Source organism: Salvelinus alpinus, chromosome 2 (assembly GCF_045679555.1).
Source record: "Salvelinus alpinus chromosome 2, SLU_Salpinus.1, whole genome shotgun sequence".
Classification (NCBI taxonomy): Eukaryota; Metazoa; Chordata; class Actinopteri; order Salmoniformes; family Salmonidae; genus Salvelinus; species Salvelinus alpinus.
The window spans coordinates 34513385-34528171 of NC_092087.1; the positions used below are offsets into that span (position 1 = coordinate 34513385).

General features: G+C 46.8%; 1 protein-coding gene across 4 annotated transcripts in view; it reads left to right on the forward strand.

Moving 5' to 3' along the window:
• Positions 1-14787, forward strand: part of celsr2 (cadherin, EGF LAG seven-pass G-type receptor 2) — a 76581-nt gene that overhangs the window by 60197 nt on the left and 1597 nt on the right. For all 4 annotated transcript variants that reach the window (XM_071375358.1, XM_071375366.1, XM_071375375.1 and 1 more), the window contains exons 10-33: positions 230-409; positions 2031-2144; positions 2249-2423; positions 2550-2691; positions 2827-2947; positions 3110-3293; positions 3574-3675; positions 3808-3902; positions 5342-5551; positions 5988-6171; positions 6649-6973; positions 8194-8361; positions 8532-8655; positions 8842-9042; positions 9323-9497; positions 10959-11071; positions 11485-11567; positions 11865-11991; positions 12102-12212; positions 12410-12540; positions 12782-12870; positions 13042-13203; positions 13611-13859; positions 13985-14207. In XM_071375358.1, the coding sequence (XP_071231459.1) occupies positions 230-409; positions 2031-2144; positions 2249-2423; positions 2550-2691; positions 2827-2947; positions 3110-3293; positions 3574-3675; positions 3808-3902; positions 5342-5551; positions 5988-6171; positions 6649-6973; positions 8194-8361; positions 8532-8655; positions 8842-9042; positions 9323-9497; positions 10959-11071; positions 11485-11567; positions 11865-11991; positions 12102-12212; positions 12410-12540; positions 12782-12870; positions 13042-13203; positions 13611-13859; positions 13985-14207 (3788 nt within the window). The remainder of the gene's footprint in view (positions 1-229; positions 410-2030; positions 2145-2248; positions 2424-2549; positions 2692-2826; positions 2948-3109; positions 3294-3573; positions 3676-3807; positions 3903-5341; positions 5552-5987; positions 6172-6648; positions 6974-8193; positions 8362-8531; positions 8656-8841; positions 9043-9322; positions 9498-10958; positions 11072-11484; positions 11568-11864; positions 11992-12101; positions 12213-12409; positions 12541-12781; positions 12871-13041; positions 13204-13610; positions 13860-13984; positions 14208-14787) is intronic.

Genomic DNA, 14787 nt, shown 5'->3' on the forward strand with positions numbered 1-14787 from the left:
GTATTACCATAGATGATCTGATATGGATGCTGAGAAGAAAAGCTCTCTGTCTGTGAGCATGTGATGTTTGCATGCTAAAGGTCTTTCTCTCTCTCCTGCCCTCCCTCACCTCTCTTCACGTCCCCCTCTCTCCCATCCTTTGCCCCACCTCTCTCATTCCATTCCATCCTCTCCCATATATCTCTCTATCCTATCCTCTCCCGACCCCCTCTCTCTCTCCCTCCCCTAGCTGCGCGGTGGCAGTGTGGTGATGGGCCTGCAGAGGGGCGAGGACTCCACCCTGTCCCAGGTAGAGGAGGTGACAGTGAATGACGGAGACTGGCACCATGTGCAGATGGAGCTGAAAGATATCCCGGGCGGCGAGTTTCGCCACAAGGCTGTGCTCTCCTTTGACCATGGCCTCTACACGGTGAGACACTGTTAGAAGACAGACTGTAGGTTTGGAATTTTAATTACATTTAAATAGGTACAGTACCAGTCAAAAGTTTGGACACACCTACTCATTCAAGGGTTGTGCTTTATTTTTTATTATTTTCTTCATTGTAGAATAATAGTGAAGACATCAAAACGATGAAATAACACATTGAATCATGTAGTAACCCAAAAATATATTTTTGATTTTAGATTCTTCAAAGTAGCCACCCTTTGCCTTGTTGACAGCTTTGTACACTCTTGACATTCTCTCAACCAGCTTCATGAGGAATGCTATTCCAATAGCCTTGTTCCCACATACTCTGAGCACTTGTTGGCTGCTTTTCCTTGAACTCTCCGGTTCAATTCATCCCAAACCATCTCAATTTGGTTGAGGTTGGGTGATTGTGGAGGCCAGGTCATCTGATGCAGCACTCATCACTCTCCTTCTTGGTCAAATAGGACTTACACAGCATGGATGTGTGTTTTGGGTCATTGTCCTGTTGAAAAAAAAATGATAGTCCCACTAAGTGCAAACCAGATGGGATGGCGTATCGCTGCAGAATGCTGTGGTAGCCGTGCTGGTTAAGTGTGCCTTGAATTCTAAATAAATTGTTGACAGTGTCACCAGCAAAGCACCCCCACACCATTACACCACCTCCTCCATGCTTCACGGTGGGAACCACACATGCAGAGATTATCCGTTCACCTACTCTACGTCTCACAAAGACACGGCGGTTGGAACCAAAAATCTCAATTTTTTCTGTCTCAAAGGACAGATTTCCACTGATCTAATGTCCATTGCTTGTGTTTCTTGGCCCAAGCAAGTCTCTTCCTCATATTGGTGTCCTTTAGTAGTGGTTTCTTTGCAGCAATTTGACCATGCAGGCCTGATTCACGCAGTCTCCTCTGAACAGTTGATGTTGAGATGTCTGTTACTTGAACTCATTTATTTGGGGCTGCAATCTGAGGTGTAGTTAATTGCTGATTTCTGAGGCTGGTAACTCTAATGAACTTATCCTCTGCAGCAGAGGTAAATCTGGGTCTTCCTTTTCTGTGGCGGTCCTCATGAGAGCCAGTTTCATCATAGCGCTTGATGGTTTTTGTGACTGCACTGGTAGAAACTTTCAAAATTCATGACATTTTCCAGATTGACTGACCTTCATGTCTTAAAGTAATGATGGACTGTTGTTTCTCTTTGCTGTTCTTGCCATAATATGGACTTGGTCTTTTCCAAAATAGGGCTATCTTCTGTATACCACCCCTACCATGTCACAACACAACTGATTGGCTCAAACACATTAAGAAGGAAAGAAATTCCACAAATTAACTTTTAGCAAGGCACGCCTGTTAATTGAAATGCATTCCAGGTGACTACCTCATGAAGCTGGTTGAGAGAATGCCAAGAGTGTGCAAAGCTGTCATCAAAGCAAAGGGTGTCTACTTTGAAGAATCTCAAATATAAAATGTTTTTATTTGTTTAACACTTTTTTGGTTACTACATGATTCCATATGTGTTATTTCATAGTTTTGATGTCTTCACTATTATTCTACAATGTAGACAATAGTAAAAAATAAAGAAAAACTGTATCTGTTTGTGATCTGATCTACCAATCCAGGCCAGCATGGAAGTGGATACTAAACTGAAGGGGGCGAAGGTCAAGACTCTGAGTGTCGGGGGCATCACTGGGGCTGATGGGAAAATACAGCATGGCTTCCGCGGCTGTGTGCAGGTTCGTTAACCTCTTGTCACGCACGCACACACAGACGACACACACGTACTGTGTTGTCTGTCCATGTGTCTGAGTGCGTTCTCCCTGGTGTGTGTGTTCCTCAGGGTCTGCGTGTGGGGGAGACCTCTTCCAGCTCGGTGTCTCTCAGCATGTCTCAGGCCAGGAGGGTGAACATGGAGCAGGGCTGCAGCGTACCAGACCCCTGTGTCTCTAACACCTGCCCCTCCAACAGCTACTGCAGTGATGACTGGGACAGCCACTCCTGCACCTGCCTCACCGGTCAGTCTGCCAACCATCATCAGTGTTATCTTCATCATCATTAGATTTATTATACGACCATATAGTCTTACGTTGATCCCGCCCAGACATAACTTATGAATTCCTATTGTGTTGTTTACCTGCCAGGTTACTATGGCGATAACTGCACAGACGTATGTGCGCTAAACCCTTGCGAGCACCAATCAGCTTGCACCAGGAAGGTTAGCTCCTCCCATGGCTACACCTGTGACTGTCCCAGCAACTACTTTGGCCAGTATTGCGAGAAGAAGTTAGTAAAACATCTTAATCTTTGCTATACACAGATCATATCACTATGTTGTTTGGGTCCATATCACTATAAAGAACACTATAAGAATATATCTGTGTGTCTGTTGTGTTTCTGACTATGTGTGGCCCTCCTCAGGACTGACCTGCCGTGTCCCAGGGGTTGGTGGGGACATAAGACCTGTGGTCCCTGTGATTGTCAGACAGATAAGGGCTTCGATGCCGACTGCAACAAGACAAGCGGGGAGTGCCGCTGCAAGGTGAGCCAGCTGACTACTGAGTCTCAATGGCAGGATGTTTTAAGTGGACAGGGGTGATGGGTGAAACTGCACTGTGGGCTGGTATTATTTTTTACTTCCTCCCTTCCTTTTCTTCTCCCTCCCCCTCTATCTCTCTCTCTACCCCTCTCTCCCTGCTCTCAGGATAACCACTACTGTCCAGAGGGCAGCGAGGTGTGTCTGCTATGTGAGTGTTACCCAGTGGGCTCCTTCTCACGGGCGTGTGAGAGGGAGAGCGGGCAGTGCCAGTGTAAGCCAGGGGTCATCGGGCGCCAGTGTGACCACTGTGACAACCCCTTCGCTGAGGTGTCGCCCAACGGCTGCGAAGGTCAGCATTAACATGCGTCACATGACAGTAAAGAAATACCAAATGTCACATGCTTCAGAAATGTATCTGTAGTCCAGTCTGATTCATTTAGTTCACTGATTTAGTAAATGAATGTGATTACATGGCCTTTTAAAGTGTTTTTGTGCCAAGCAAATTCTATGTCATGTGTACAGTTACACCTGGACAATACATTTTATCAGCTTTCCTGCTCTCTCTCCTCTTTCTCCCTCCCTCTCCCTTTTCCTCTCTCTCGCTTTCTCTCCCTCTCTTTCCCTCTCAGTGATCTATGACAGTTGTCCCCAGGCAATAGAGGCAGGGATCTGGTGGCCCAGGACTAAGTTTGGTCTCCCTGCAGCAGTCCCCTGTCCCAAGGGATCTATCGGTACGATGAATCTCAGTAGTTTAGCTAATTACCATACTATAATGGAATATACTATACTATGCACTTAAACTTGCCTCGGGTCCTTCCAGCATGTTCCTCTCCTTTTATGAAGATTTCCCCTTTCTCTCTCAGGCACAGCTATTCGCCACTGTGACGAACACAAGGGATGGCTGCCCCCCAACCTCTTCAACTGTACCTCTGTCACCTTCACCAAACTCAAGACCCTGGTGTGTACAGCTCCAGTAGAGCTAGACTCATTTACCCCTCATACAGCTCCACTAGAGCTAGACTCATTTACCCCTCATACAGCTCCACTAGCGCTAGACTCATTTAACCCTCATCAGCTCCACTAGAGCTAGACTAATTTACCCCTCATTGGCTCCACTAGAGCTAGACTCATTTACCCCTCATCAGCTCCACTAGAGCTAGACTCATTTACCCCTCATACAGCTTCACTAGCGCTAGACTCATTTACCCCTCATACAGCTTCACTAGCGCTAGACTCATTTACCCCTCATCAGCTCCACTAGAGCTAGACTCATTTACCCCTCATACAGCTCCACTAGCGCTAGACTCATTTACCCCTCATACAGCTCCACTAGAGCTAGACTCATTTACCCCTCATACAGCTCCACTAGCGCTAGACTCATTTACCCCTCATACAGCTCCACTAGCGCTAGACTCATTTACCCCTCATCAGCTCCACTAGAGCTACTCATTTACTCCTCATACAGCTCCACTAGCGCTAGACTCATTTACCCCTCATCAGCTCCACTAGAGCTACTCATTTACCCCTCATACAGCTCCACTAGCGCTAGACTCATTTACCCCTCATCAGCTCCACTAGCGCTAGACTCATTTACCCCTCATCAGCTCCACTAGCGCTAGACTCATTTACCCCTCATCAGCTCTACTAGAGCAACTCATTTACTCCTCATACAGCTCCACTAGCGCTAGACTCATTTACCCCTCATACAGCCTTCACTAGCGCTAGACTCATTTACCCCTCATCAGCTCCACTAGAGCTAGACTCATTTACCCCTCATACAGCTCCACTAGAGCTAGACTCATTTACCCCTCATACAGCTCCACTAGAGCTAGACTCATTTACCCCTCATCAGCTCCACTAGAGCTAGACTCATTTACCCCTCATCAGCTTCACTAGAGCTAGACTCATTTACCCCTCATACAGCTCCACTAGAGCTAGACTCATTTACCCCTCATACAGCTCCACTAGCGCTAGACTAATTTACCCCTCATACAGCTCCACTAGAGCTAGACTCATTTACCCCTCATCAGCTCCACTAGCGCTAGACTCATTTACCCCTCATCAGCTTCACTAGAGCTAGACTCATTTACCCCTCATCAGCTCCACTAGCGCTAGACTCATTTACCCCTCATACAGCTCCACTAGAGCTAGACTCATTTACCCCTCATCAGCTCACATTTATATGAATCCATTCACTTCAATGATTTATGCTATTAAGTTGAATGATGAACTGATTTTATTGCTGTAATATAGCAGAGTTAGGTCTTTTTGTTTTACATTTATTTTAGTTACCATTGAGACCAAGGTCACTTTTACAAGGGAGCCCTGCATATACACAACTTATTAAATACAATATAAAATGGTGCTGTAAGACTGTTCTCTCTCTCCCTTGTCCAGTCGGAAAAGCTTTCCCGTAACGCGTCTCTCCTGGACTCTGGGCGGGTCCAGCAGACGGCAGCCATGTTGGCCAACGCCACGCTGCACACGGTGGAGTACTACGGCAGTGATGTGAAGGTGGCCTACCGCCTCACCCAGAGTCTACTGCAGTACGAGAGCCACCAGCAGGGCTTCAGCCTGACCGCCACCCAGGACGTCCACTTCACTGAGGTAACACAACAACACACAACACTACACAGCACAACACAATATTGCAGAGTGTAACACACCACCATGCAGTGCCGCATAAGGCAACACCTGGCAGCGCAACACAGTTAATACAGCATAACACCACATGACCAGAGGAGGCTGGTGGGAGGAGCTATAAGAGGACATGCTCATTGTAATTGCTGGAATGGAAAAATGGAACGCCTTCAACCACATCAAACATATGGAAACCAAATGTTTGAATCCATTCCATTAATTCCTTTCCAGCCATTACAATGAGCCCGTCCTCATATAGCTCCTCCCAACAGCCTCCTCTGCACATGACACAATACAGCATGCATCTCGGATAAACTCTGTAGGTAACTGAACACAACACATTTGCCTCCACCACCCTATTCCAGTCTGTCTCTCTGACCCTCTGCCCTCCTCCCAACATCAGAACCTGGTGCAGGTGGGCAGTGCCATCCTGTCCCCGGGCACACGGCCACACTGGGAGCTGATCCAGCAGACGGAGGGGGGCACGGCGGCCCTACTGCACCAGTATGAGGAGTACGCCAACACCCTTGCACAGAACATGAGGAAGACTTACCTCAGCCCCTTCACCATTGTCACACCACACATAGGTGAGTGTGGTCTACTTTGCTTTACACTAGGTATAGATGTTATGTCGGACAGAAATACACAATTTTATGTAGACCAGGGCTCTCCCACCCTGTTCCTGGAGAGCTGGTTGATAAGCTGAATCAGGTTAGTTACAGCTGGGTTTGGAGCGAAAACTTACAGGAGGGTAGCTCTCCAGGAACAGGGTTGGAGTTAAAACTTACAGGAGGGTAGCTCTCCAGGAACAGGGTTGGAGTTAAAACTTACAGGAGGGTAGCTCTCCAGGAACAGGGTTGGAGTTAAAACTTACAGGAGGGTAGCTCTCCAGGAACAGGGTTGGAGAGCCCCGATGTAGACTGTTTTTTTTATCACTTGGAATATTTGTTAAATATTATTCCATAAGTTGTAGGATTCACAAACTGAACATCTAGCCATCTATCTCTTTCTAGTGGTTTGTCTGATGTCTAACCTACCCTATCTGTGTTGGATGTTCTCAACAGTCATCTCAATAGATCGCCTCCAGAAGATGAACTTTGCCGGAGCCAAGCTCCCTCGCTACCAGTCTCTGAGAGGGCTGAGGCCTCAGGACCAGGAGACTGCCGTCACCCTCCCCGACTCCGTCTTCAAGCCGCCCATGGAGACCAAGGGCCACCGCCACCTGGACACCTTCCCAGAATCCTCTGTGAGAAACCACACGTCCAACAGAAACAGGCGACATCGAGGTCCTGACGACCCTGAGCAGGAGGCCATCGCTAGCGTGATCATCTTCCACAGCCTGGCCTCGTTGCTGCCTGCGAGCTATGACCCTGATAAGAGGAGTCTCAGGTGAGACAGAGGGAGACAGGGACCTGATTCCATATTGACCCCTTGCCTCCTACCTCTAGATACTTCACATAGATTTAATTGGATACATACTAGTAAAATGTTCATGGGTCTACATTTCCCTGGTGGTATTTCTGCCATATTGCTGATCCTTTCATATCTACACAAAGGTCTAAGGCAGGGGGACGCAGGTACTATTTGATAAGGTCTGGTCACACAAATTGCCTACGTGACAAAGGACCAGATTGATATTTTATTGTCGTAGTAACAAACCCCCACCTCGCAATCCATGCCAACCCCAAACTGTTCACAGCCCTCTTGTTAGCGGAGAGAAAATTTTGCAGTTTTTAAGCCAATTTCTTGCAATTCGACACATTGTTCCATGTCTTGTGTGTTTATATGATCCCAGTGGTCGAAGCCTGACCGAGTTCATAAAGAATATAGTAGTCGGTACTCGCGATACGTAATTGACCCCTTTTGGGTCCAGATCCATACCTCCGGCCACCAGTGGAGTATGGAGGGTGCAGGGCAGGGCTGCCCAACCTTCTTCCTGGAGATCTAATGTCCTGTAGGTTTTCAGTCCAATCCTAATTTAGCATATCTGATTCAGCTAGTTAAGGTCTTGTTGAGCAGCTAATTAGTAGAATCAGGTGTGTTAAATTAGGGTTGGACTGAAAACCCACAGGACGGTAGATCTCCAGGAAGAGGGTTGGACTGAAAACCCACAGGACGGTAGATCTCCAGGAAGAGGGTTGGACTGAAAACCCACAGGACGGTAGATCTCCAGGAAGAGGGTTGGACTGAAAACCCACAGGACGGTAGATCTCCAGGAAGAGGGTTGGACTGAAAACCCACAGGACGGTAGATCTCCAGGAAGAGGGTTGGACTGAAAACCCACAGGACGGTAGATCTCCAGGAAGAGGGTTGGACTGAAAACCCACAGGACGGTAGATCTCCAGGAAGAGGGTTGGACTGAAAACCCACAGGACGGTAGATCTCCAGGAAGAGGGTTGGACTGAAAACCCACAGGACGGTAGATCTCCAGGAAGAGGGTTGGACTGAACCCACAGGATGGTAGATCTCCAGGAAGAGGGTTGGGCAGCCCTGGTGTAGGGGTTAGGGGCCAATTTAGAATTGGAGAAAATTATTAATGAGGAGGAGGAAGAGCAGCAACAAGGTTCCTGTTGAAGAATGAATTAGTGGTTTTGTGTGATTTCCACCAGAGTGCCTAAGCGTCCGGTCATCAACTCCCCGGTGGTCAGCATCACGGTTCATGACAACGAGGAGCTGCTGCAGCACATGCTGGACAAACCCATCACTGTGCAGTTCCGCATGGTCACCACCGAGGAGCGCTCCAAACCCATCTGTGTCTTCTGGAACCACTCCATACTGTGAGTTTTACACACACACACACACACACACACACACACACACACACACACACACACTAGCTATTTCAACTTTGAGCTGTAGAAACAAAGACTTAAAAGTTATATAAAGGATTAGGTTGAAACCAAATAATCTGTCATCGCATTGTTTGACTGTTGTTTTTGTTTGTCAGAGCGGGGAACGGAGGCTGGTCAGCCAAAGGCTGTGAGGTGGTGTTCAGGAACAACACTCACATCAGCTGCCAGTGTTACCACATGACCAGCTTCGCTGTTCTCATGGACATCTCTAGGAGAGAGGTGAGCAAGGCCACACCACTACACAACACTAGACAGAACTACACCATATGCTGTACGAGTCTAGACTTCACTTTATCAACCTCAATACACCTCAGACCACACCCTATAGTGGTCTTGTTCACTATAATGACCAAACAAAGCTCTTCTTAAACTAAACTTTTCCTCCACCCTCCTCTTCCTTCTCAGAACGGTGAGATCCTTCCGGTGAAGCTGGTGACGTGGAGCACGGTGAGCGTGACTCTGGGCTTTCTCTTCCTCACCACGCTCTTCCTCCTCTGCCTGCGGGCCATGCACTGCAACAAGACCAGCATCATCAACAACGGTGCCACCGCCCTCTTCATCTCCGAACTCATCTTCATCCTGGGCATTAACCTGGCAGACAACCCGGTAAACTACTGGAACAAAGTTATTTTCTGTCTACCTTTTAAAACTGTATTTTACCCCCTGTCGATCTCGGTTCAGTACACCACTTTCAATATCCTACCTTCCCTCTCCTCTGTTTGGAATAGGTGTCTGATATGGATCTGATTAAAAACAAAGGAAAAATCATCAAAGCATTCTGCCCACTTTGAGCCCTGTAATATAAAGTATAATAAGTTCCCTTCCTTTCACTCTCGCTCTCTCTCCCCCTCGCTCTCTCTCTCTGTCTCTCCCCCCGTGTCTGTAGTTTATGTGCACAATCATCGCCATCCTGCTGCATTTTTTCTACCTGTGCACCTTCTCCTGGCTCTTCCTGGAGGGCCTGCACGTCTACCGCATGCTGAGCGAAATACGAGACATCAACTACGGACCCATGCGATTCTACTACATGATTGGCTGGGGCGTGCCCGCCTTCATCACAGGTCTGAACAATACACACACACACACTGATGGACCGACCCCAGGTGGTGAGGGTAGGCAACATCACCTCCGCTACGCTGACCCTCAACATGGGGGGCCACACAGGGTTGCGTGCTTAGTCCCCTCCTGTACTCCCGGTTCACCCACGACTGCGTGGCCACACACGACTCCAATACCATTATCAAGTTTTCTGACGACATGACAGTGGGTAGGCCTGATTACCTGCGACGATTAGACAGCCTACAGGGAGGAGGCCAGTGACGACAGTGTGGTGCCAGGACAACAACCTCTCCTTCAACGTCAGTGAGACCAAGGGAGCTGATTGTGGACTACAGGAAACGAGGGCGAGTACGTCCCCATCGACGGGGCTGCAGCAGAGCGGGTCGAGAGCTTCAAGTTCCGGGGTGTACAAATCACTAAGGACTTAAACTGGTCCACACACGCGAACAGGCGCGACAACGCCTCTTCCCTCCCAGGAGGTTGAAAAGATTTGGCCCTCAAATCCTCAAAGTTCTCCAGCTACACCATGAAGAGCATCTTGACTGGCTGCATCACTGCTTTGTATGGCACGTGCACCGCCCTCCATCACATGGCGCTACAGAGGGTAGTGCGTACGGCCCAGTACATCACTGAGGCTGAGCTCCCTGCCATCCAGGACCTCTATATCAGAAAAATTGTTAGACTCCAGCCACCCAAGCAATAAACTGTTCTCTCTGCTTCCGCACGACAAGCGGTACCGGTGTATGAAGTCTGACAGCTTCTATTCCCAAGCCATAAGACTGCTAAATAGCTAGACGAACTATCTGCATTGACCTGTCTATTTTAACTTTCTTTTCTATACACAATCACACACTCACTCTATGCACATTCTACACACTCCCTCACACTGACACTCCAACACACACACTTTTCTCAGACACACATTACATGCATAAACATTCATACTGACTCTATACATACACACACACACACACACGCACACACGCACGCACACACACTCGCGTACAATCATATCCGCTGCTGTTACTCTGTTTATCATATATCCTGATGCCAAGTCACCTTACCCCTATACATATCTAACCCTACCACTCCAGTATCCCTGCACATTGTAAATATGGTATTGGCTCTGACTCTGGAACTGATCCTGTATATAAGTTACTTACTTTCTCGTGTTCTTATTTCAATTTCTTGTTTTTGATCAACTTGACTTAAAAAAAAAAATATATATATTGCTTCTGCATTATTGGGAAAGAGCAAGCAAGAAAGGCATTTCACTGTACTAGTGCACGTAACAATAAAAACTTGACACACACTGATGCACACACTAACCACACACAGACGCATGCTTGCATACACAAACACACAGACACACAATGCCAACTCATATATCCAATTAGAACGGTTGAAAGCCTTACTGTAGTTATTTGTTAGTTACTGGTGTGTTTGGTGGTTGTGTCGTCCAGGCCTGGCGGTCGGACTGGACCCAGAGGGTTATGGGAACCCAGACTTCTGCTGGCTGTCCGTGTACGACACTCTGATCTGGAGCTTGGCAGGGCCCATCGCCATGGTGGTGTCTGTGAGTACACTCCACCTCATCAGATCTCTAATACAGTGTATTGTATGATATTTACAGTACCAGTCAAGTTTGGACACACCTACTCATTCAAGTTTTTATTTATTTGTTTTACTATTTTCTACATTGTAGAATAATGCAAAGCTGTCAAGGCAAAGGGTGGCTACTTTGAAGAATCTCAAATATTTGATTAACACTTTTTTTTGGTTACTACATGACTCCATATGTGTTATTTCATAGTTTTGATGTCTTCACTATTATTCTACAATGTAGAAAATTGTAAAAAAATTAAGAAAAACTCTGGAATGAGTAGGTGTGTCTTAACTTTTGACTGGTACCGTATATACTAGAGTTGTATAATAGTATGCCTTTGTTATACAGTAATACATAGTTTAATTGTATTTTGTGTTTTCCAGATGAACATCTTCCTGTATATCCTGGCCTCCAGAGCATCCTGCTCCATGAGACACCACAGCTTTGAAAAGAAAGAGCCCCCTATGTGAGTGTCCTGCCCACCGCTGCCTGAATAAAAACAACACAAATTCTGTCATTAACACAGGCATGCTGTTGTACCCCAAGGGTACATGACTACAGCACTTTAGAGACCACAAGAGAGTGCATTGTGTCATTGAATGGAGAGTGAAGCTGCCAATTCACTAAACTGTGGTTGTTGGCTCATGATGGATTGCATAAAAGTGAAAAACATATTTCTATATCCTCTGAAAACTCACTTATCCTAATGTAACCTTTGTGATGTTCTCATTTTACGTGTGTCTTTCTGTCTGTCTGTGTCTAGCTCCGGGCTGAGGACGTCATGTGGGGTTCTCCTCCTGGTCACTGTCACATGTCTGTTAGCTATACTCTCAGTCAACAGTGACATGATCATCTTCCACTACTTGTTTGCTGGATTCAACTGTCTTCAAGTAAACACTGTTTTTTGTTTCACTTAAACCAGGATTTAAAGACTATTAGTCACTGGTTTGACTGTCAAGTATCCTTGCTCCATTGACATTATTTGGTCTGTCTATTCCAGGGTCCCTTCATCTTCTTCTTCCGCATTGTGTTCAACAAGGAGGCGAGGAACGCCATGCGCTACTGCTGCAGCCGCAAACGCCCGGATCACATGATCAAGTCCAAGCCCTCTGTAAATCTCTCGTACTGTATAGGGACGTCACCAGTCATCCAAGGCCTAGTACAGACATGCACAGCTGTAGGCCTCCATCATGGCCTTTATGCTTGTACTTATATTACTAAGGACATTAACTAAAGCACCAAACAAATAAAACAGAATTTGATATGACTTACTACCTACTAACTTATACCTCTACTATCTTCCTCCAGTCATATAACTGTAACACCAGCTACATGGATGGCAGACTGTACCACCTGCCGTTTGGAGACTCCAGTGTCTCTCTGAACGACACCCTGCAGAGCGGCAAGAGCCAGCAGAGCTATGTCCCCTTTGTCCTCAGGTAGGGTAAGCACAGAGGGACACAACAGGCCCCATTGACACATGCTGTTTAGGCCCTCCTGCATCATTGCGTACTAGAACATGTTTTCTTTCCAGGTTAATTGAAAATGTGTGGGTTTTATGATGGTCATTGTTATGTACTGTAATACAGATAGAACACCCCTATCAAAGCCACATACCAACTTACATTGAGGAGACCAGGGCTTTGTTTGTCCTGTTACAAGTCCTGTTGTGTTTTTCAGGGATGATGGTGGCCTGAATAATAGCCAGGTACACATCGCTCTGAACGAGCACGGCTCACTCTTCCATGAAACTAAAGAGCATTTAGATGGTAGGTCTCCCATTTTAATGTCATTAGGATCACTGTGACTGCCTTTAGCAGCTTTGGTGCATAGCTCAAACACAGAGAGGCATACAGAGTATTCATCTCATATGGTCAATGTATGTATATTTCTACAACACTCATTGGTCATCATCTTAACTTGTGTGTGTGCAACAACAGATCACAACTCGGACTCGGACAGTGACCTGTCTCTGGAGGATGACCAGAGTGGATCGTACGCCTCTACACACTCCTCTGACAGCGAGGAGGAGGGGCCCTACCCACCAGATGAATGCTGGGAAAGCATGGCATCCAATGTGTCCAAGAGACCACACCCTCAGGGTATGACCTCGCATCTATAATACACCGAGTCACCAACTCTATACGACCTCACACCTATAATACCTCACTGTCAGTAGACCACACGCAGGTGGTATGTGAACACAGCCCCATGCAGTAACACTCTTGATAATACCGCTCACACACTTCTGCTTTAACAGTACACCACACCCAAACATCACACACAGACCAGACAAATCTTCAATAGAATACACCTACACTGTACACAATTGTCTGGGTTTAAATGAATCCACTTCTGAGCAGAACATGAATGTTATGAATCTTACTTAAACATGTAAAAATAACACCTGAATTACCAGATTCTGGTATTGTAAGACAACAGCTTACACCACGATTTAATGCATCAAGCATTTAAGATGTAGTCTTAAAGTTGTCTGGGTGTTCGTCAGATAACAACCTGAGTAAGCTGTACTGGCCAGGGGAGTATGTGACAACAGCTAGCAACAGTGAGGGCCTGGGGGGAGCAGGAAGGCTAAAAGTAGAGTCTCTGGGCAACCCTGAACTGGGCCAGACACGGGACCACCGAGGCATGCCAGACGACAGGCCAGGGGACAAGGCAGAGGGCTATGGGAAGGACCACGTGATGCTGCTGCCCAGTCTGCCCAGTCTGCCCAACCTCAACACACACCCACAGAAAGGTCAGCAACAAACCCAAACATCAACTCTGCTGCAACATTCCACATGTTAGTTCCACTCTATATCTTTGTAGAGGTGGGATTTCCAGAACTTCAGAAATGTTTAGGCTTTGTCTTTTCAAATGCAGGAATCCTGAAGAAGAAGCAGCTCTCCCCCATTGCGGAGAGAAATGGTATCAACCGCATCCATAACGAGCTGTCGGAGAACACTCTTGGCCACGCCTCCTCCCAGGGCTCCTCTTCCAGTGAGAGCCGAGGGGGCGGGGCCAAGCCCAGCTTACCAGATCAGCTGAATGGTGTTGCCATGAGCATCAAGGCGGGGACAGTGGACGGTGACTCATCAGGGTCAGAGTGAGTGTCATCACAACACCGAGCACCAAACATGACCCACGTCCAAACAGAATACACCACTCTGTCTGAACACAACCCAGTGCAGATCACAAACACAGCAACACATACAGTACATCACAATGTCATAGAATCCAAACCAACAGCTCTTAGATAGAAGTTAAGATATTTGTTAGTACTTATGTATTGAAATGTTGCTTTGTGTTGTATACTGCATGTCATATTTTCTGCACACCAGTCTACCAGTTTGATGTGAAAGAATTGATTTCCCACTGAATGTGTCTTGCTGCTGTCTTCAGTGTGTGTCGTGCCCCCGTCACCATTGTGTGTAGTCTGGCCCTTGTTCTTCTTTGCCTATGTAGTGTTGATTTTAGCATGCTAGCTTGTTAAAAGTCCAATACATAGAGTACCGGTCACATTCTCATCAATGAGCTCAGACTCCAATGTGGTAAGATGTCAAGCAACTCCCATGATCAGGTGATTTTTTTATCATGTTGGGAACAAAATACTGTTAGTTCTATAAACAGAGGGACTTGGTAAAAGCTACTTTTGATGAGTTAATATAAACTGCTAAGTACAAGCA